This window comes from Python bivittatus, unplaced genomic scaffold, assembly GCF_059951505.1.
Source record: "Python bivittatus isolate LINGU-HERP-01145 unplaced genomic scaffold, Pbiv_v1 ctg000840_np1212, whole genome shotgun sequence".
NCBI lineage: Eukaryota > Metazoa > Chordata > Lepidosauria > Squamata > Pythonidae > Python > Python bivittatus.
The window spans coordinates 17,609,411-17,634,106 of NW_028277113.1; the positions used below are offsets into that span (position 1 = coordinate 17,609,411).

Genomic DNA, 24,696 nt, shown 5'->3' on the forward strand with positions numbered 1-24,696 from the left:
CATAGGCCAGTCTTATTTTTAGTTCTACTTGATTGCTAAGAGACTGGTTTACTATTGTGTAATTGAATTAAAATAGAAATGTCTTCCAGCTGCAGGACTTCATAAATATGATCAAATATCATAGCTGTCAATAGCTTTCCACTGAGAGCAGTCCATGGTTCCAGATTTAGGAGCTCCCTCTGATACTCACTGCCCTCCAACCTGCTCTTTGACTTAAATATTCAGTTTCCCCACATCATGTTTTTTTTTTTTTCAATCAAAACAGCTGAGCCTCAAGTGCTCCAGGCCTTTTGCTATCATGATGAAAGAAACAAAAGATAGGGGGCAGAAAAGAAGACATGTTGAAAAAAAGTCTATAGACTTAGAAGGATAGCATATGCTTGAGTGCAAAAGATCCAGGATTCAATCCCTAGCATATTTAAGGTAAGGCCGGGAAAGACCCAGTCTGAAGTCAATTGGTATCAACAATGTTAAGACAGATGGATCACAGGTCTGAACTGACATAAGATGATTTTTCGCAACGCCCTACACCCCATTAATGAACAGAAGCTTGCATCTCAGAGCCTGAACATGTGTTGCCTTGTTCTTCATGTCCTTCAAGGTATTTGGAGCAATTGTGACAAATCTACTTAAGAAATATTTTTTCAATTAAACATTTAAATAGGGATGCAAAGAACATCCAAGCCTATCTGGGGAAACCAAGGGAATCACCTAATATATTAATACAGAGTAGCAAAAAGAAATCAGAAATGAAAATGGAAAGATGTGCCATTATCAGAAATCGTAGAAACCTAAAATTAGTTTTCTAGTAAATCCTCCAATTGTCTTTTTAAAAGAAAAGATAGTAGCCTTTTTTCCCCTGATGGAAGGTTTTCTGTGTTCCATCCTAATTTGGAACTAACTTGGTCGGAAATCTTTAATGCCACACAAACCAAAAACCACTTCTTCATCTAATGCTTAAAAGCATAAGATTCAGTCCATAATCAGAGAGAAACTCAACTGAAATACTATCACCAGACAGATATCAGAATTAAGAAACTGAGTAAATTAGTTTTACTCATTTTTGTTTATTAGAAACAGGCATGAAAGGAATGTTTCTTTTTTGACACAGTATGGAATATAAACCATATACCACTGGAAATCTCTGCACATTTATATTAAAACTGATAGGTATACCAGTATCAGTACATCAGTACCCTCCCAACATAAGTGCCACAATTATCCTTATTCCCAATATTCTGCCCTTTTAACTCCACTGTTACACAGCTTTACTATTTGGGTAATGAATAAAAGCAGCTTTGCCCGCCACCCTCCTGCTTACCTTTCACTTCATCTACCCACAAAACAATACACACCTAGTATCTGCTGACACACCTCAATGTATGTACGCATAAAACAGGGTGTGTTTAACCCAGGTGTTAAGTGGTTTTTCTTTCTCCTTCTTGTGTGACTAAAGCCTCATCTTATGCAAAAAAAAAATAGGCCAGGAGGCACTTCCTCAAGCAGTCAACCCAGGACACTCCTAAAGACATCACTGGCAATAAACAAACAAACAGGTCCATCAGGAGGCTCTCCCAACAATATTCATTCATGTCACCTGGCTTGCACAAAAAAGTGGATTGCACTAGGTGTGAATTAGCTGGAAAGAGGAATTGCTACTGGGATTTTCTTACCTGAGACCACAGAAAGTTTGGTCTAACCCTGATTCATCATTATTTAATACTGGCCACATGCTCAGACTTTTTTTACAATTCTGTAAAAATAAAGACCAATTAAAAGGCACTTCCTGCCCATTACAGAAAAATTACAAAAGAGAAAAAAAATGAGAACCCAACCCAAGCCTGAAATAGTATAGGTAGACATCGCTTACTAACTGCGTCGTTCAATAACCATTCAGAATTATGATGGTGCTGAAAATAACCAATGCTTGCATTTACGACCTTTGCAGCAGCCCTCAGTCACGTGATCACCATTATCGTCAGTACGCATTGTCCTGTGCCTGAGCTGTTGTTTTTCTTTTTTCCCCCCTTGCAGAGGGGAGAGATTAGAGAAGAAGGGATTACAAGAGAGTAAGCAGGCACACAACGGGGAATACACATTGAAAGAATGTGGTGGTGCCAGCTGCCCTGAGCATGCTACACAAATAGCCAGATGTATTTCCCATTGTGTGCCTGCTTACTCTCTTGTAATCCTTTTCTCTCTAATCTCTCCACTCTGCAAGGGGTGGGAGGAAAAAAAGGGTCCTGTACAGGAAAGTTCACCTACAGAAATCACTTTTTTTTTCTTTTTCCCCCCTCACAGAACAAAGAGGTTGCTTAAACAAGCAAGGGGGGAAAAAGATAAAAAAGAAAAAAACCAAGCCATCTTTAGCAATCTCTCCTGTCCCTGACCCGTCTTTTTCTCCCACCCACCCCAGAGGGCAGAGAGATTGGAGAGGAAGGGATTACAAGAGAGTAAGCAGGCACACAATGGGGAATATTCCAGACTGGAGTGAGCATTCCAAAGGGCAGGGGAGTGGGGAAAAAGAAAGCACAGTCACAATCACATGATTTCCCACTTAGCAATTGCTTCACTTAACAACAGAGCTGCTGGTCCCAAGTGTGGTCATTAAATGAGAACTACGTGTAATCCCTTTACAAGCCAAAAGTTTGAGCTGGCCAGGCTGAATTTGCTGTTGAATAAGTACTGGTTAGGTTCATACTGCACAGTAAGCCAAGACCAGGTTTGTATTATGATTTCCTGAAATGTGTGAACCAGATCAATCCAGCTCATGTCAATTGTCCTTGCCCTTAATCCATTCCATGTGTGATTTCAGCAGCACCTTAATATTCCTGCTATTAAGGATTTCAGAAAACAGATGCTAAACTTGCCCCCCTTCCCCAAACTGGTCAGCATTTTTAATTACAACTACCAGCTGCTCTAGAACAAATATTCTTCTAGTCTACTAATTTTAATACACAAATGTTACCAGATGTCCTGCCTGGCTGTGCAGACATATAAAATCTATGCCTTAATTATACTACTGTTCTGAGGAGCTGCCCCAAAGGCCACTGATTTAAATGGAACTTTGAAATAGTTCCCATCTGCCTGTTATACTTCAAATATGAAATCCTGCCTTTCAATTAAGTTAGCAGTAATACGCTAACCAAACAAAAAAGAAAAAATTATTCATTTCACATATTTACAACATTTAACTTTATTTCTGTGTGCAGTCTTTGCAGACAAGTAAAAACATATTTGGATTTTTAAAAAATGTTACATTTGAAAATACTGAATATTTGGGAAGTGTTTATCCAAACAGCTGTTTTCAGTTCTTAAATCAGTAACAAAATAATGGGGGAAAGGAGAGGGATATGCACAAGCATAGAGTTAACTATATCTTTAAATATATTAAACTATATATTTAAGGCCAACATTGCTTGGACAGTCTAATAGTCCTACTACACCTCTAAATGGCCTGAGGTTGTCCTTGGATTGATCTACTGTAGCCAAACCTCTGGAGGCCAATCTTCCCGTAGGCTAAGGAACAACTGTATTACTCCTGAGAGAAAAACACAATCAGCTGTATTTGTCCCCACCCATTTATCCAAAAGAAGGTGCCCCCAAGCTAACTCCAAAATGAATTGCTCAATTCCCACAGGTGGGACAGAAATCCTATCTAAGCTGGCATCTGGGTCACAGCTAGGTGAAAAACATGACTTTTTTTTGTTGAACCTTGTTTCCTGGTTAAAAATTCCCTCCAAAATCTGACTGAGCATTAATACATCTGCTTTCAGTGTATTAATATTACAAACAGCAAACAAAATACACGTGTGCACAATCACATGGGAAAACAGTGAAAGAACCGCAGCGACAGAAGTAAGCAAACTACCATCTCAGGCAGCAGATGCTTGGGGAGTGATCTACTCATCATTATGACTTGCTATTTAGGGTTTCCCCCATTAAACTCCCTCAATCTGAATTATAGTATAGAACAAGCTTGTCCAGTGGTTCCATGTGCATTTGCTTCTCTTACTTAAAAAAAAAAAAAGTTTAGAGCAGTGAAAGGCTCTATATACTACGTCTGTTTCCTATTTTTTGAAAGTTAGGAACACAGAATCCTCCATCTTGACTTGTACTGCCCTTCAACACTAACACAAAAGAGAGCCTTGTATCTAATTCCAGGCCTTTTAATTCTCCCAAAGGTAATCTCAGAAAAAAAGCACAATTTCTTATTAGTCTGAAATCACAACAATATGCCCCACTCTGTTCTTGTCACCCTAGCAGAGATTGATAGAGAAATACGCTTCTCTGATTTAATACAGAAGCTGCAAATGCTTTCCTAATTCCAACTCAAATTATGTAACTTCCACCCCAAATTAAAATTTTAATTATCTTGGCACAAAAGTACTGCTAAATTTATTGAGACCTGAACAGACATAGAAAGCTGAGATGGAAGGCACAACAATCAACATTTAAGTCCACATATTTCAGTAGATTTTTAAGTGACAACTTTAAGGAATGCAGCATCATGGAAAGTTGGGTAAACCACTGATGTAAGCAACCTAACTATAGGCTTAGATGTATTTTACCATCTTTGAATTGCACCCTGGAGTAATAATTTACAGCATCTGGAGGCTTATTTTCCAGTTTACAATCTACATACTATGTCAAATTTTAAAGACATGCATTGGCATACTACATCTTTAACTTTAAGATAAGAATCTTATGTTGTTGGTCATCACCTTTAAAGCCCTGCATGGCATAGGACCAGGTCACCTGAGGGACCGTCTCATCCTCATTACGTTGACCCATCCCATCCGGACAGGCAGGGAAGGTATGTTACAGACCTTGTCAATTAAAGAATGTCGTTTAGTGGCTCCCAGGAAGAGAGCCTTCTCTGCCGTTGCTCCCGCCCTATGGAACACTCTCTCCCGCAAGAGGTGAGGTGGGCCTCCACTCTCCTGGCCTTCCGGAAAGGGGTGAAGACCTGATTCTGCCAGCTTGAGGAGGGGTAACCAACTCTGGGGGTGGTTAGCACCCTGAAGATGCACCTGGAGGTCAATAATTTATTTATACCATGTATCCCTTGGATTATTATTTTTGATTACTGTTTTTATTGTATTTTAAATTGGTTTTTGTTCTTATTTTATTGTAAACCGCCCTGAGTTTCTCCCTGAGTGAGATGGGCAGTGACTAAATTTGAAATATAAATACATAAATCTCAGGCAATGAAATAAAAAAATGGATAAATCATGGATGTAAACAACCAAGGAACAGCCCACATCTAGGCTTGAGCTCCAGTCATCTCTCAGAGAACAGCTGGAGAAAGATCATTTGTACCTGTTTAGATGTTTCATAGAAAATCTTTTCTCCAAACTCTTGTGGTAAGTGAAACTAGCCTCTTTGGGAAGACTATTGCTTTGTCCAATCAATACAATACATCTATGATATCATAGATCTACCAGCAAATCTATGAGCTAAACCAACCATCCTAACAAACCTTGATATAATTATAAAGACCCAGTCTGGTTTTTACCCAAGGTCTTTGTGTAAATGGGATTACATGGGAGCTGCTCTTTTGGGAAACAAAATCTGAATTCCATCTAATTAGGCACAGGGTTGATTTATCAAATGTTCTAGGACACATTCTTTCCTCTTCTTCATCAATTACAGTAGCCATTTGAGATCCATAGTAGCCCGTAGCTATGTTGGCTGGAAATTCTAGCGTTACAATCACAAAACATATGGAAAATATCCACCTGGGGAAGGCTGAGCTATACTAACAATTCAAACTGGTTTCAAAGCCAAGTTCATTATCAGAGTTTCTTTTTAGGTAACCTTAATGTTTCTGAAGGAATAATTCTGTTACAATTAACAGATTCATGACACTCAGAACTACAATTTCTGATATTATTTGGGGACAAAGAGGAAGAAACCACAAGAGTTTAATCCGCTTAGACCTGTAGCACTGACAAATATTTTTAGTGAATTTCAGGGGAAAAAAGCTGATAAAAATCAGGCAATATACAGCTAAAGACTAAAGGAAGTTCTTATCTCACTGCAAATGCCCTGCAACCACTATTTTAAGTAGCTTCTGAGGTAAGTGTATACCTGCTGACAGTCATTAAAAATGTAGTTTATGGCAAGTGGGAATCCTAAATTCCTCACAGGATGGAAGCTACTCAAATGATCTTATTCCTACTCCAAGCTTATTCAATCCCCCACTTCAAGACACACTATTTTAAAATTCACACTATAACAATAACACTATAAAACAACGATGCCTACAGCATGTACACTGCATGTTGGAATGGATTCCTCAGCTTGGCCTCATTGCTTGTACATTGGATAAAACAAACACTGACAGCTTTTTTCCATTTGTAAAGGCCCTATAGCAGCTGTGGTGATCCCACCATAGAGCAATGAATTAAGCCTGAAACCCAGCTGGGTTGGAACAGAAGCTGCCTTTTTTCTTCACCATATAGCAAGACTATCATTGTTAACCTAGGCATTATTGAAAAATATTCCACATGACAGAGAGAGAGAGAGAACACAACACCCTTGAAAATTAACTCCTGTAAGCATGCAAATACACATGCACGCGCAAATGCCTGGAATGATTGCAAATTTCACATGTGGACATTTGGAAATGGAATGAAAGGCAAATCAAGTGACCTCAGTAAATTCATCAACTGTAAAATGATATTTATATTATACACACATACTACAGTTAGGTTTTTTTACCCAACTTTTTTTGAATTCACATTTTATGAGAAGGTACTTGAAAGTACTATACTTTTAATATTACCGATTGGGGAAGGGGGAGATCTAACCCAAAGGACAACTCCTTTTAATAGGTCACTCATACACTAGACTTATTTCTGTTTCCGACAAAAATAAAAAACCAAGCTGAAGTGTTTAGCAGGATGGACACTCACTACACAGGAAAAGGATTTTTGCTCTTGGCACACATGGAAAGGAAAGAGCTGACAGTTACTTTAAAGGCAATCCTGACAAAGTACATTAATTATATATTTTTTAAAGTTCTCAATAATCAGAGTTTCCATCCAAGCGATTAATACTAAAAGCATTATCTTCTCTGTGCTCTAGTATAGAGATCCACAAGAAATCCACATAGTATTGTGCAGAAATGGAGGAAAATATGTTGATTATCATGCATTTCTAAGGTCATTAACAAGCTTCACGGAAAGGAGCTACAATTAACTATTTAAAGGTAGAACCCCATAGTATATACCAACACCATACCAAAACTGGCTAGGTGACTTTGGGCCAGTCACTCTCTCTCAGCCCAACTCACCTCACAGGGTTGTTGTTGTGGGGAAAACAGGAGGAGGAAGGAGTATTAGGTATGTTCGCTGCCCTGAGTTATTCATAAAAATAATAATGGTGGGATAAAAAAATCTAAAAAAAACAACCTGTAAGAAAACCCTAACACATCTGGAAGGAAAGGGATAAACACCTCATCCTTCCTCCCACAGGCCACATCTCAACTGCCAAACATCCCCACTCATAACTGCTTTTCCTCAGAGGAAGCAGCTGTCCGGTTTTTGTTACACACATGTGTATTTAATACATAGTGGGCCTTTAAGTCTTCCAGGACTGAACTGGTGCTTCTATGTTCATATTAATAAATCTTACTTGGACTGTCTGGAAGTACTGCTAGAAGATTAAGCATCACTAAAATCAGTTTTAGTACAGAATGACCATTAAGAAAGCATTTATACACTAGCAAAATGTATACCATGATTAATACACAATTCGTTTGAAAGCATCTAAAGAATCAGCCAAAATAAGTTGCTCCATCATGAAACTAAGTGTTCCAGGTCAGACTCATAAAATCTGAATAGACTGGTCCCTAGAAAATCTCAGGTCAGAGTTCAATTGAGCTCTATACATGTAGCAAAGCAGACTTTCTCTTTTAGGCTGGTATTTTTATTGTTAGTCTGGCACTGAGTCTATCTGCAGTGCCTTCTGATCCCATTCTTTCTTCCAAACTAATAATCTAGATGACAACCTTGGGGGCCAAGAACCAGAAGGAACATTGATAAACACCTTCACATACCTCTAATATATTGCACTTGTTTGGATATTAAACTAGAAGCAATACTGGAAGCCAGACATCTGCTGTAAAGCAGCATTTATTTATTTATTTGGTCATATCAGCTCCATATGATGAGATGTTTGCCTCTTATTTTCTCTCTACTTGGCTCATATTAAAGATATCTGCTAAAACTGGTAAGAAGAAAATGAGGATTCAACATACAGCAGTTTCTAGTTGCTTTATATGTTCAGATGGTTTTAGTATTTTTCAGAGTTACTATGTACATTAAATTCACACTCGATACAAATGAATATGGTCTCTAACTTAATATGAATTTTTCTCAAGCAAGGAAAATGCCCTGAGAGCGCAATCCTGCCTATGTATCCAAAAGTAAATCACTTTGTTCATTGGGTCCTGTTTTCTAATAAACATTGCTGAAGAATGAACTAAATTATTCCCTAAGATGGGGGGCTAGCTTTGCAGCCCTACCAATGCAATGCAACAAAAACCCTTTATGACTCTCTGCCTTCCATGCATATGGGAGAGAGACATGTTATAAGTGGAAACCAGCCACTGGATCTGCAAATAAGAATGTTTATGTCCAGGCTAATGGACATACAGGTAGTCCTCGACTTACGACCACAATTGGGACCAGAACTTCCTTAATTAACTGATGCAGTCATTAAGTGAGTTGTACTCAATTTTATGACTGTTTTTGCTGTGGTCATTAAGCGAATCTGGCTTCCCCTATTGACTTTGCTTGTCAAAACCCCCCGGGAAGGTTGCAAATGACAATCACGTGACCCCCAGGACACTGCAACAAATTCTGATCACATGACAGTGGGGATACTGCGATGGTTTTAAGTGTGAGGACCAATAGCAAAATCACTTTTTTCAGCGCCATTGTAACTTCAAACATTCATCAAATGAATGGTCGTAAATTGAGAACTACCTGTATTTGGAATTCTAAAAGCATGGCATTGGTATTCTCACAAATGGTCACCCCTTATGTTGAGAGCAGGCAATCATGACATAACCTTTAGAAAGGAAACTGGTTGATCCCCACAACCTCCTCTAACCTCTCAGGATGCTCTTTATTGTCTCAACTTCTGTTGTCTTTTATTCTGGGCAGGTGATCACAATTCAAAACAAAGTATTGGACAACAGCCACCTACTATTTTTATTTCCCCAAAGTGCCTCGGTGATCTCTGTGCATCAAGAAGTATTCCTGGAAATGCAGGTTATGCTTTAGGGCAGTATTTGCTGTGCAGCATGTAACTTCCTGTTTATTTTTGTTTTAATTAAAAAATTGAATAGTAGAAAGAAAAGCAGGTGAGGGAAGGAGCTGGGCATGTACAGGGGAAATACTATAGGTTACTGGTGCCCACAAGCACCCTGCTAGGCCTCCTAACCTGAAGGAGAAGTTTGGGTAAGCATGTACAAACATAAAAGCTTTGTTAATAAAGCTGGCAGATAGGTCCCGAAAGGCATGTCATTGCTCAGCAAGGTGGGTTTTGTTTTGTTTTGTTTTTTTGAGTCCGGGGTGGGGTGAGGTGCAAGGAGAACAAGAAAGAGATGCAGCCAAGGGAAGCCTGCGGCAGATGGAAGGAAGTTTAACCCCACATCTAAGAAAGCTTTGTAATTTGGATCTACTTTAAAGTAACCAAATAAACTAGGGATTGTGGTCAGGATACACATCAGAACATACTCTTAAAAGAAAATATAAAGATTTCTGTCCTATTAATTTTTGATCTAAGAATATTTAGCTGTCTTAGGTGTTCAATTAGTGTTTTTATCTCAGAAATAAACAATCTGGTTTTCCTAAAGCAGCCTTCTCCAATTCAATGCCCTCCAGATTTGCTAGATTGCAAAACAGCCAATGTTGGCTATGGTTGGGTGGAGCTGATGGAAAATATATTTCAACACATCTGAAGGGCAGCAGACTGAACAAGGCTCACTCATTACAGCATCAACCAAGTTGAGTAGTATATTCCAATCAATGTATATCTCCATTGCTGCTTTACACTAGACTATCTCTAGTTTTCTATGGGTTCTTGGAAAGACTTAAAAGCCGCCTATACTTGGATGAGAGATTTTCTTTTTCATCCCTGTCATTCTTAATCCACATGAATTCAAACAGAACAGAAAAGTAGATCTTTGCAAAAGAAGGGGTCTGATGCTGGATGAAATAAAATGTTCTATTGAGACAGCTGGCCATCCTCCCACACAAGGTTATAAAGATGCTTTAGAAGAGCATACCAAAATTTTCATTTAGTCCTTCCTACATCCATCTAGAAGTATTGACCTATAAATCCAAATATATCCAGCTGGCATGGCTAAGGGTCTATAAGTGAAAAAATCTGGAGGAATCTATATTGACATAGTCAGGAGTGATGCAGACCATGTGAACAATAACCTGCTTAGTATTTCTGAAAGCTCTGAGGCATATGATACCATAGTTAGCTTCTTCCTTCTCATCCAAATGGACACCCCAAAGTATGTACTTCTCTGATCTCACTGCCTGGTTCATACAAGATTCTGAATCATAAAATGGCATATCTGCTTAGGGCTTAGTATAATACATGAATGAAACTACTATGGTTTAGAGCCATGGTTTATGGTTTAGTCTTATGCATGAACACAACCAATACAGGTAATCCTCGCTTTATGACCACAATAAGGACTGGAAAATTTGTTAAGTGGTGCAGTCATTCAGTGAGACATCACGTGACCCGGCTTGCAACCTTCCCTGCCATTTTCCCCATTGACTCTGCTTGTCAGAAAACGACTGGGGAACTTGCAAATGGTGATCACATGACCACAGGATGCCGCAACCATCATAAATGTGTGATGGCTATCAAGCGCCTGAATCATGATCACATGACCAAGGGGATGCTGTGACAGTTGTAAGTGTGAGGACCAGTCGTAAGTCACTTTTTCAGTGCCGTCATAACTTCAAACAGTCACTAAATGAATGGTCTAAGTCAAGAACAACCTATAGTGGTTTATTCAATAACCTGTGGTTAAACTATGGTTTATTGAAGGGGTACTCAACCTGTTTGAGCTGTGAGCACACATTGTGGGTGTTCTCACAAAGTGGCTGTCACGGTAACAGAAACATTTTGGAAAACTGGTGGTTTGTAACTGGTTATCTATGACCTTCTCTAGCCTTCCCCATTCCCCTAGATCATATGTCTTTTTCTTTGTCAAATGAACAGACTTCCAAACAAAGCAGCTGCAGTCTACCACTGCCCTTCATTTTTATTTTATTTTATAAGAACATTTAGGACCACTGGAGATCTAGATATAGTCTTGGAGATAAGAATTACGCTGGAAGCTGACATTTTGCTTTGTACTGTGCCACCTTCCCATTTTTTTTTAATTAAAAGATTTTTTAAAAAATGTAGAAAGTCCAGTGCTATATGGCAAACTTCCAGGAGGGAATCTGCAAGCAAATTAGCACATCTGGATGCCATACTGGAGATTCCAGGTTTATTGCAATGTACAAACACAGCCAGAGGATATGTTCACAAATTACATCAAAAGCTAAAAATTACATTATGGTTTAATGTGGTAATTATTAGTAACCCACTATTGCATGTGTAAGTGGAATGGGGAAGATTTGAGTATCTCCACTGCACTTCTGTAAATGTAACAATGGGGAGGGGAAGTATAAAATATTAAAATATAAGGAGAAGTACAGCTAATTACGTAATAGGTAAGTAAACACCAGCCTGGCTTGTACATGAGTCACTTGATATATTATATACCCGGAAAAGGTTTAAAGTGAAATAGTGCCAAATGACCCAAAGATCCTGACTTCTTTTTAAAAAATTCTGAAGCAGCTGAAAATGTTTCTGCCTCTTCCCTATTCAGTTGATTGATAAAAAATAACCAACCTGCTCTCCCTTGCCGCAACACTTTTATCTTTCTTAGAACAATACAAACACTCCAACCTTACCAACTTACATATTACATTAAAATAAGGATTACAGAGAGTTTTCAATTGAAGAGTTTAATTAAATATCAGCATTTGACAACACTAAAAAATATATTTGTGTTCCTTTTTAATAGAGAAATACAGCAGAAGTTTGTTGTAATTTATATGAAATAAAAAGTAAAATTTTAAATTTATTTCAATTTATATAGTTATTTATTTCAATGTATACTTGCAGAGAATCTCAGGTATGAGTCCAAGTGGTTCTGTATCTCCAATATGGGCTCCACTTTTCCTTTTTATCAAAAGCCATGCTGGAGGATTCCCTGAATTTCCAGAACAGCCCTTAGTGTCATCAAAGCCTTAAAAGTCCCAGAACATGCACATATCACCCCTCCTAGAGAAATGTTACTATGATACAAGTAAGGTTTACACAGTCACTTTGTCTTTCAAAATCCATTTGTTTTATAGTATTTTATACAGTCTCTCAACTCTTTATCAGGACTTAAACCTACACTCACAAGCAAAGACCTCAGTTCATCTATGATTCAGATCCTAAATTACTCATTCTACTGATGTTAGCTGGGATCACACTCGCACTAAACTCAGGTGCATTTAGCATATTTCTGCCATTCATTCCTCTCTGAGTAGCATGATAAACTAAAGGCTATGGTCTATTATAATTAAATAAAATAGGTTCCATAAGACAAAAATAAATCCTGGTTTAAGCCTGGTTTACCATCCCAGAATGTTTAGTTAACATAATCCCCCCATGTAGATATCCTATTAAAACAGCCCTGCCTGGTTAGCTCCCTGCTCATACAAAAGAAAAAGCAAGCTATCTGGATGTTTAAGCAACCACTCATTTGTGCTAGAATTTAATCAGACAGCATTTTGGCCTTTCATTTGATATGAGAGCATACCAAAACCTGCAACAAAATTTGGCTCTTGTTTCTTTTTTTGCACACCACTAGTGATAAAACATCATGGCCAAAAGGGTTTTGTTCAACAGCAGATAAATTCATACATGCTGAAACTCACCAGCAGGCAAAAAAGGAACAAGCCCAAAATTTAGTAAGATCAACTGAAACAACAGTCCCTTCTAACATCATCTGTAAGTAAATTCTACTAATTTCAACAAGGCTTATTTCAAGACTAGGGCTACCAGGTCTGGACTGTAAAACTACAGATAACCACTAGATGGCAAGAAGGAGTTAAATCTTCTGGACCTCTTTGATCCCATCTAATGATCATCTGGATTTCTGCAGTCTGGAAGCCTTATACACAACACACAATGATTTACAGTTGTAACCTTAGGGCTACCCTGTAAATCATTAAATAAGAACGTGGCTCACATTTTAACTGTGTTTGCATGATTCCCAATACTAAAATATTTGGAAAAACAAGCTCAGGTAAGCAACTACCGTATTGCATTACATTTCATATGATTCTTTAACCAAGCTTCATGGTTAAATCATTCTGATTTTCCACAAATCAAGAACTGTAAGCCATGATAAATCTTGGGGACCAATTCTGCCTTCCTGATATCCAATATATCCATTGTCGAATTGAATGGCACAGTAAGCCACAAACATTAAGGAGCCATGCATGACAAAAGGTAAAATGTTGCTACACACATGCTAATTAACTTGATTTTTTAGCCTTGTGTGTTGTGAGAACACAGCCTTTGGGCCACAAAAGATATCTTAATCTATGAGCATTTTTGACTTAGTAGTTGGATTCATAAGTCACAGTAAATTATAATGGACTTGTCTGATTTTGGCTTAGCGTTATACCATTATGGTTTATAGAGCATGGCTTATGGTCTAGTACAATGTGTGAACCCAAACTTTGGTTTATTCAACAAACCGTATTTAAAACAAATCATCAGACTTCCAAAGAGAAAAATAATCTTCAAACAACTCTATTCACAAACACAAAATTTACATTCCCTCCTAAGAATTCATATCATTTGTTGTAAATATTAGCCAACAAAAATACACTTAACAAATTATGGATCTGTTAAATCATCTTCAAAACAATCGGAATGGATTGTCTTGATCTGAGTCAGATTTTCTAGCAAAACATGGCTCAAATTTCCTGATACAAATATGAGCAGTCCTATTTTTTTTCATCAACCATAGTTCAACAAAGTTAATTGTCTTGGCACATGCCCTGGGGTTGAAGAGTTATGTTTGCTATTCTTCTTAGCACAAAGCCCGTACTTCCAGAGCCAAACTCAATACATGATGTAACTCAGAACCAAATATATAAAAATCTTTATTATGACTGTCAATGTCTTAATAGATTTAGGTTCCAAATTGTCCAACTCTTCCACAAATGTAAAGCGCTACAAAACAGCAGTTCCTAGGCAAGATACATGCACTTAACTGCATTTAAAGTACTCATATAATCTACAGTTAAATAGAATGCAATAGATTTCTATTCAATATAACATGAGCAGGAATTGCCTGCAAACTCCTACCATTCTCAAGCTCCAGACAGAAAATTAAGTTCCTGTTTGAACTTTTGATTACTTTAAAAAAACAGAATGGGGAAGCACTCCATCTTTGTAAATTAGAAGATCGTAAGCTAAGTTTATTTATAATCAGATGTTTAGAGGTAAATTTCACTGAAAACAGTAGGATTTACTTCCAAATAAACATGCTTAAGTATGAGCTGCACATCTTTAAATATTTTTAAAAGCCTACATTCTGTTAGATTGCCTGCCAGGTTTACTGATATTCTATTTATTATATTTAAAGTCAACCTTCAGGGTCAGACCACGGCCTACCCAGTCCTGCAATCTGTCTTTCATAGAAATATCTAGGATGGTTACATACAAGATGCACATAATATCAAGAACAATAATAAGCAGAGGAAAATGGTAATAGAAATGTAAAAAAACATTAACTCCAGGGATATTTAAATCTCAAAAATTTAAACTATAGGATCTAAAATGCTTTGGAAGAAAGGAATATTTTCCTTTATTATTTATTTAAAAGATACTATATAAGATGGATCTTCTTGGAGAAGGTACATCATAAACTGGATGTCAAAGCTGAGAAGCCCCACAATTGAAGCCTATTAAAGTTCATCACCATGAATGAATCATCTGAACACCCATTCCCTGGAACTTTGAATAAAAAAGGGAGAATTGGTTCTGACAAGCTATTTTTCAAAGACAACAGTTCTGCCATTACTGATCTTTTTGTTGCTTAACCCAGTAAACTTGTGAAACACAACTGAAAGCCAATACACTGGAACTTAGCTTCTTCACCTGCCAACCTGGAGACATCTCTTGATCTTTAAGAATTCCCAAGGTAGTGAGCCATTTCATAAATCCATTAGTTTGGCATGCTTGCAATTTCAACCCTCCATGCAAAATTAATGATTTTGTGATTGTTAGCATCTGCAAAGAAAAGCACCTTATCAGATTGCCATGCCACAAGAGTACATAGTCAGCGTGGACTACACCAATATTTGATAATAGCTTTTTCCCATCTAGCACCCTTAGAAACTCCCTTTGGGCATTTGTCTGAACATTTATGGACATGAAAGTCGGTGAAGATTGAAGCTCCAACCCTCATTTCTCTAATTTCCATGTGTCAGCTTCCCTAGGAGACCAGACCCGGAAATCAATTCCACCAGAAGGCTAAAACTACTTTTATTAAGATGGGCTATAATAACAGAATCTTGCAAGACTGACTGTGCTGTACCTCCTCCTCCTTCTTATAGTTCAGTGAATTAGGGAGATATCTGCATGAGCCAGTTCCAGATGTTATCTCGCTGATCCACTTCAGCCCCTTTTGCCTGGGCAACAACTTCTGCATATCTCCATGAAGGTCATCTTCCATACTCTCTACGCCATGTCAGGAAGTATAAAGAGGCATTTTGCTTGCTTTTGCTTGAAGACAAGCACAGCTTTCCTTCTGCATTATGCAACCCTAACGAACCAGAAAGCAATGATGGAATTATCTACAGGAATTAAACTTCTGATGTGACTTCAGTCAGCCTAGCCTACCTCACAGGGTTTATGTCGTGGGAAAAGAAACAAGAAATGCTATATGCACCACATGGATCTCCTATATGGAAAGCAGGCTATGAATCTAACAAATAAATGAAATAGCTAAACTGATGAGATAAACAAAATATACATATATTTAAGTTTTAAGTATATAAAATTCTGAACAGGTCTAAACATAATTTAATCAAGTTCTTGGTAAAACTAATAGCTTTCTTTGTTTGTCCCACTCATGGTGTCACTGTCACAATTTATGGGTCTGGCTGTATGTGGCAATTCTAAAAGGTTTCCTGCCCTTGCATTATAGATATCTTCAGATAACTGAAGGCCAGGAACTGTGAGTTTTCCCAGAGTTTCACAAGGAAAACAAGAAATTAAGTTAAGCTTTCCCATTTCAAAAGTCTCTTCTGTGGTACTAAACACTAGTTTCTCTGCAGGAACAACATTGTATTACAGAGCTGGTTAAGGGAAAAAACACCCCAGCATTTTTCACTTCCTTCTCGCATTCTCTACCAGAACTGCAAAGGCAGTAACTTGCTTCTTATCCCTGAGCTGAGAAAAGGGGCACTTGAGGATTAAGTCGTCTTTTACATGAAAAGTATTGCCCAACACAGCATCCATGCAACTAAGCTTGCATCAGAGGCGCATGAGAAATAGCAGCAATTTCAGAAGCTCCAATTACTTTCCAGAGCAAGGTCACAACTTCACCATGATGTGATATAAATGGAGGGCCATGCTCTCTTGGGAAAATTAGAAATCCCAAACAGGGATGCAGCACCAGCCTAAATGCAATTAGCCCTTCAAGCTTCCCAACAGAGTGACATGCAGCCACTGCCAGCACTGACAGACCCTGATATAAATCCCTATCCACTCCTGACCAGTTCCCCCCCCCCAACAAACAACCAATGCCACACGCCATTTCTTATGTCTAATACAGAAACATGTAAAAAGCATGTGATTATTTAGAGGACTGAATGAACTTGTGAACTTTTTCTGATCCTCGCAATCCATAATTCAATGGCTATCCACATAACTGAGATAGTATCTAGGGACAGGGTTAGATTATAAATGGTCAGGATGATAGGATTTTCACACCCCTGAATTTATTGTCCTCTGATGGCAATTTGCCCATCTTCCACGCTAATTGTTCTCCTTCAGTAGAATAGGGAGCTGATACCTAAGTTAAACTGAATGGTCAATGTTTATGTAACATTGTCCACATTTCCAGAGGGATTAGATGTAGAGATGTGGAAAACTCAGTGATCTGGGAATCCTGCTGGTATTTCCCAGAAACTGGTAAGCTGCCCCTGGAACAGCATCATCTAAAGAAGGTTCAGCATGGTCCAGAGGCAGAAACACGCTTCCGAGTTCTTAAGAACACTGTATTCTTAAATCTCTCAATTCTATATAAACCTGGTGAGTTGTAAAAAAGAGATCCATATTTCAAATTCATCTAAAACTATGTCCCACTGAGCATGATGGGTTATATTTCTAAGTAGGTAATATTCAGAACTGTACTATTACTGATGCAGAAATCCTTTTCGAAGGTTTACAAAACTCTTCAGAGAATATAAAAACTCACCAAATTTTGGATATTTGATTTAATATACAGGATATTCACTGTTTACTGAAAACTTAACTGGAAATTATCATGGAGTGATGCAAAGGTTTTGATCACATGCAGTCCATGTTTTACCACTGTAGGCATATAAGCCAAATCAACTCAGCCTGGACAATTTCACTAGAAAAAAAAATAGTGACTGTTACTAATCTTCCCTTTATTAGAGGCTTCCCCTTAGGCTTCAATTAAATATTGATTAACTGCTTCTCAAATAATTGTTCAACATATCATATGTGGCTAATATTTCTTGTCATTCAATCCATCATAGAGATATGTGTTTATGACATGTTCCTGAAATTATTTATGTTTGTTACGCTTATATCCTTTGAGAAATTGAGTTTAATCCCATTTTACCCTCAAACCAACATTATGAAAGAGATGAAGTTAGGTGGAGAGAACATGACTTCTACAAGACCACTTAAACAATTTAGAATTTGAATTCAGGCTCCCCTAGCCAAATCAACTAAGTCTGTGAGAAGACATTTCCTAACAATATAAAGTAGCTGTCAAGTTATTTTTAATATTCAAATGTTATTCAAAAACATTATATGGAAGAAAACATCTCCAGAAATCTTTAAAATTGCAATTGGATATACAATAGTGTAAGAATGTATGCAAAACCCAAATTATTTAGGGCTCTGCAGTCATAACCATCATTGTGTTCACAGCTTGTACTAAGTCATGGTTCATTTTAACTATGATTTATAGAAGAAGCCACAGAGGTTTATGTTGACATATAACAGATTGCAAATCATGGTTTATAACTAGGTCCACATCATACTGATGTCAAAGCAGACATACCACATGATCCTTAAGAAGTATGTGCACCCAGCCTTTGCTTTGTATCAGGAATTTGTACCTACTGGAATTCCCTGAAACCTGTAGATCAATGAAACAGTTATATTCCAGAGGCTCCATTCCTTCAGAGGGTGAGCTGCTGAATTTTAGCCCCAGACACAGCTTCCAAGAACTCTTAAGGAAAAAAATTAATGCAATTATATAAATGTGAATTGTGATAAACTGAATGTGGTTACACAATTGATACAGTCTCCCCACCCCCCAGATTCTATCCCACAATATATAAAACAAGCTTGACCACACTTAAGCAAATAGCTCAGATGCCAAGCCAAGTAAAACCATTCTATTCAGCCATAGATTAAATGACTGAAGAATAAAGCCTAGATCCATCAAAATATATTCCAAAATAACTTTGGTGCCACAGGATGAACTTCTTAATCAAAAATTTAAAAAAGGAATCCTTATATAAACATTAGTGTCCAGTGCAGGCTTTCTGGTACTTGAATTTTACAGTTTAAACATATAAGTCTAAGAAGTCTCAGTAGGTGAGGATATTTACTATTATACAATATCCAAAGATCACATTTGAATAAAGAGATCTTTTTCCAAGTGCTATTATTTCACTGTTATCCTATCCTATTACAAAACCTAAGCACAGGTTACTATACTGCTTATTAAGATATATAAAACATCATAAAAACTCCATGCACCTTCCATATATCCATATAATTCTAAACTATTTAGAATTTGACCACTATTTGTGCTTGTAATAATAACTACAATTTCATTTAAAATGCATGCTAACATTAAAAAGTGGAATTACACAAGACTTTTTTAAAGGCTCTGGATGAGTTGTGGCACTCTCTACGTAGCTGTGCTTTCCAATTTCTGTATCAGCAGGAAACATGAGTTTTCATTTGATAAAACAACTTAGGCATATTCTAGCTTCATCTCACAACATTATTAGTCCCTGATATATCACATTTCCAATTTCAAACCTACATTTGATATAAACTTCACAGTATAAACTACAAGCTAGCCAGCAACAAAAACAATGCATTAATCCTACATACATTAATTTTCCCCATCACTAAATTCTTCCACTGGGAGAGTAACCAGATGAGTGCATATACCCAATTTGCAAACTGGTTACACAAGAATATTATGACATTTTATAGGCAGGGATGCAAGCTAATTTATATATAAGTCCAATCATATGTGGACAATATGTTCTCTGAGTACTTCATAATGTTCTGACATCTAAGCCATCCCTGCTTGATGAAGAAAAGCTTTCTCCAACCACTCTAACAAACACATTTTCTCTTTTGACTTAAAACAGAAATCTTCAGGGCAATTGTGGTCTTGTAATTTTGAACAAAATATTAAGTATTTGTGAAAAGATGGAATCAGAACAAAACAGATTACTGAGGAGGAAGGCTTAAATTGAGGCCAAAGCCATACAAGAAAATTGAACATAACTAACAGGTATGGTTATACGTGGGATCCAAATATACCATCATTAAACTTCAGATACATTTAACTACAATTAAAATTTGTTACAAAATTCTGTTCTTTGTGACTTCATTTATGTGACATAATGATCCCATATATTTATCATATGGCATCAGATCTGTGTCAACTTTTTAGCAACCACATGGACCTTATATAACCAGGACGATCTGTCCCCAACCATATTCTAGCCTAGTGAACTATGCAAACCCATCCCAAATGTTTCAAAGTGCTACACAAGCTAAAAAGACTGGGCGGGGGGAGGGGGAAATCTCACAGTTCAATTGACTATGAGTAAGTGTATCATACAAATACAATTATAGGTCACCAGGAAAGGGGGAAAAAAAGGGTAAGCTCATTTTTAAGAACAAAAACATACTTTATATGCACAGACAAGGGAAATTTACTATGTTTTTGCAAAACTGGGGCATACAGAAATGCAATCATCTTTCTTCCCTTCAGGAAAAAGTTACTTTCATAATGAAGGCGTCGGCAGAGAGGAAGCAGTTTAACTTAAGCAGGTCAGACAACTAGAAGGGCTCCACTATTACCTCGTGGGAAGGTGAGGGCGCCAAGAGGTGGAAGGAAGCACCAGAGCTATGCAAATACTTGCTACACCTGTTCGCCTAGCTAGAGGCCTAATAAGTACCATGCTGTAGAGCCGCTTCCTCTTTCAAACAGCTAGCCCCTTCACAAGCCCTTTTTCTCATACACTACCCAGTCTATACGACCCGCCTCGAATTTTGACGTCACAGAAGAGTGGGAGGGGGACTTGGAACTTGAGGAGACTAAGATTCCATCGCGTCCAGCCAGGCCCTTCCCTTTGTGACGTCAGAAGATCAACAAAAACTTGGCCCCGACTAAATGGCCTGGAACCAAGGAACTCGCATTGACATTCCGCTTTAACCTGTTGCTGGCGCTGTGCGGAGGACGCATTAAACCACCACACGTAGTTGCAAGCGGCAGGAGGTTCCAAAGTAGCAGCCATACTTGCGATCGCCAGTCACTGCAATGGCAGAATAGTCCACCTATTCTTATCCCTCCTCGCAACCTGCCCCCCCCGAATTTTTTTTTTCAACTTGACGAACTTGTATGAACACCGGAGACGTCGTTTTCTCCTCCAGCAGAGCCGCTCCATCCGGAGTCATGCAAGAGGAGTGACACCCGTCCTAATTTTTTCAATAAACTGCGTGAGCAGAGTTGCATTGTTCACTCGTACAGACGTAGAATAGCTTTAGACAGGTTTTTGGCGTGTGTGTGTATATTTTAACGCTCCAGATTCCCCACCCCCTTTCTGCTTTGTTTCAGTACACGGGAAACATGCGCAGCCAGCATGTTCAGTAGATTTTCTACATAAACACTTCTCTTGACAAAATACTTTAAAGTAGTGTACTTTGGAGTCTCAATTCCTCTGCAATGCGGTTGTATTTTTAATTCAGAAATTCGTTGGAGAAATGCTTCAAGTTGCCTTTTATTTGCTGGCCTCTCTTTCTCCCAAATACATTTCAAGACTGCTAAAATAGTCCATTATGACTTTATGAAGTATTTATTGAAAACAAAGAGGAAGGGTTTAGAAAATGATCCATCCCCATTCCTAAAACACAGAGGCCTCACAAGAGAATACAACTTTGTGTCAGTTACCACAGTTTTTCTTAATAACAGCCTATTTTTATTCAATATTTCGAGTCTCTTTTTAAAACAATCGTCAGGTCTATAGTTTATTAGGCAAATCTACCCTGCTGCTACAAACTTAACGTTAATTCACCATCCCGATCAAATCGTAGTTGGACCAAAAGAAAAACTCAACATCATAGCAATTTCTGTACAGTTGTAATATCATACATTTTCAAATTTTTAATGCATCATTCTTACTATTAAAGGTACTTCTCTATGAACATAAAAATCAGTCAAATGCAGAGCCATTTTTTGCCACCAATATCACCAATGCTACGAGGCCTTACAAGTACATTTCTCGTAACATGATGCCCAACTGGTTTGGTTTCTGCTGCAAACCTACTAAAGCAAACGATCACACAGGCTAGAGTTGATAGATTAAACATTAAACTCGCCGCAGCTAGACATTAAATTTCAAGTTTACACTATCGTTGAATAGGCAAGGTGCCTTCTCAAACCCCTAAACATGTTACAGCAATGTGATTATTTGCATGCAAAGTGAAATATTAGTAAATCTGCTTGAAAAAGCAGTTTAGTTGCATTATCAATAGCAACCCCCCAGACCCGTGTCTTTCATCTCTTAAAACTCGATTATGACTGTGTAATTTGAGATCAATACATTTATTCACTTGAGGTACCGCAACACGAATCTGGTTTCTAAACCAGCTTTTTTCAAATAAAAGGGCTTCTGAAATTCACCTCCATTCCCAACGAAGGGAACAGCCAACATTTCTAGGCATTCTTTAAAGCCATCGTTAACTTGACATTCACGGACATTTCGAGAAACCAAAGAGACAAATGGTACGGTACAACCACTTACATATTTCTTTTGAATTATATTCCTCTTGGGTCTTTCTTTGCTCATTCTGATATCCGGATTCTGATTGCAAATGGGGACAATTGCTTCATGAATTAAAAGCCGCAACCAATTTCGAGGGGGGAATCCTTTTTTTGTTTGTTTGTTTCTTGTTTATAGTGGTTTCTTGTAATCCGATTTTCTTCGCACACAATGCAATTCTCCGTGCAATAAATCCAAAATATGTTGGGTTGCGAGGTCAAACAGAAGAAAAAAGCCAAATCCAAAGCAAACCACCAAAAAAATCACTTTAGAGAAACATTCATAATGGAAATTTTACACCCTATACACAAAAAGACACCCCTGTTGTCCCCCTTTTCTCTTTCTCAAGCCACCAAAGCGATCTGTAGGCCTGTAGTGTCCGAGATGTAGTTTACATCTTGAAAAAGGTGGGGGAAAGGATTAAAAGGGGATTTTTTTTTTTGTAATGTTGGAAGTCACGTTTCAAGTGCTGCAGCAGACAACTCGAGCAGCAGCGAAGGCTGCACACATTGATTGTATGAGTCGCCTCTTCTTCAGTTCCCACACACACATATACAGAGACAGACACACAGACAACTAATGAGGGCGGCTTTCCAGCAGCAACTTTCAGTGGCCCAATTCTTTAAAAAATATTATGTTATGAAGATAGACAGGCAGACAAGCAGACAGACCGGAGGGGGGAGGAAAGGGGGTAAAGAAGGACTTAGGGCTTAGCCTCAATTCTTAACGTGGTACCAGCCGCAAAAAAGATCACTCTCTATGCATCCCCGCAGCTGCAACCCAAAGGATCCCGGTGCAGCTGCAGCTTAAGGAACCCAGGGCAGCCTTAGTCTCCTTTCGCCCCGGTACACGCACTCCTGGTGGCTGCTCCAGCCGGAGGCACCAAGTGGAGCTCCCGCTGCCCAGCGAGGAATCCTGGCGAAAGAATTTGAGGACAATCCCTGCGTCCACGACACGCTCTGTCGCCAGCTCTTCTCCTTTCTGTGTCTGCAAAGCTCTTTAATTGTCCTCCCTTGCCCTCCCCCCTTGCCTGGCAAGCAAACGCAGCTTCGTCCGGCTACATCTCCCGCTATCTCTGAGCGCAAAGGCGAGCGAGCGAGCGAACTACCCTACGACTCAACCTCGCATGCAGCAGGAAGAAGAAAAAGAAGCAGCTTCGTGCGGTGCTTAGAATCGTCCTTGCTCTCTGGGAAAGTTGCAGCCAGCCTTAGACAAAATGGCTTACAATGAAACTACAGATCCCAGGCTGCACAAGGCGCGCAGCTGCATTAGCGACGCTCTGATTGGACGCCGGGATTGTCCTCGAGGCACCTTTCTTCCACCTGCCCCTCCCCTTGGGGTGCCATCCTGAGCTTAAGCGGAGGCGGCTATTTGCGCCCCCTTTGTCAGCGCGTTCGTTCCGCGATGATCTTTCGTGCGTTTGCAGCAGCGATGGCTCATAGATTCGGCGGAGAGGCGTGCGGGAGAGAGGAGGAGAAGGTCGTGGCGGGTTTTCCTCGCTCCGTTTTCTAATGCCATTTATGTGCAATGCAAGAAACTAGGATCCTCTTTGGCGAAACGGGCGAGGGGATCGGAAGCAGAGCGGAGCAGACATTTGCAGGAGAGGGGGTTGGAAATACCTGTGGCTGTGGAAGGGGCGGGGGGAGCCAGCATTGACATGGATGATGGGTTAGGGAGACCTTTCTATTAGCGTCGATTGGAAAGAAACCAAGGGCAAAAATGGTACGGGCGCCACTGAAGGAGGTCTCCCGTTTATCTGACTATGAGAAGGAAGCAAGGAGAAGATTCCATCAGCGGTGGTTGCGTTTCCAGTTGAGACTGAGCGATCGTGGGGAAATTTGCAATCTGAGCATATATATTATTGACTCGGAAATAAGCCCTGCCCTGCCCTCCCCCCCCCTCCCAATTCAAGGGCACTTACTCTCAAGTAAGGGCTCCTGGGATCACGCTGTAACTCGGACAGAACAGATGCAGCTGAAGGAAAATGCTTTGAGAAAGCCGTTTCTAAGAGAAGGGCAGGGGAGAAAAGGAGCGCCTTTTAGATTCAGCTTTTTCCTTTGAAAAGCATGGGTAAATTATTATTTTTTAAATAATAATAATAATACTGTAAAAGCATCTATTGAAAAATAATTCAGTTAAATTATAAACTGGACAGAAAATAACTTCTTGCTGGTTGCTAAGTAGTCCTGCTCTGCTTTCTAGCCAGTGTCACCTCAGGACAGAGAGCCTGGTTTGTAGAAAACTTGCTTAA

The 24,696-nt window shown here is 38.8% G+C and overlaps 1 protein-coding gene across 1 annotated transcript in view; it reads right to left on the minus strand.

The window, feature by feature from the left end:
- The window catches only part of JARID2 (jumonji and AT-rich interaction domain containing 2), a 242,979-nt gene extending 219,305 nt beyond the window's left edge, over positions 1–23,674 (minus strand). Inside the window, exon 1 of the mRNA XM_088130622.1 lies at positions 22,428–23,674. Coding sequence (XP_087986748.1) covers positions 22,428–22,472 — 45 coding nt within the window. The 5' untranslated portion in view covers positions 22,473–23,674. The remainder of the gene's footprint in view (positions 1–22,427) is intronic.
- Between the last annotated feature and the right edge of the window lie 1,022 nt (positions 23,675–24,696).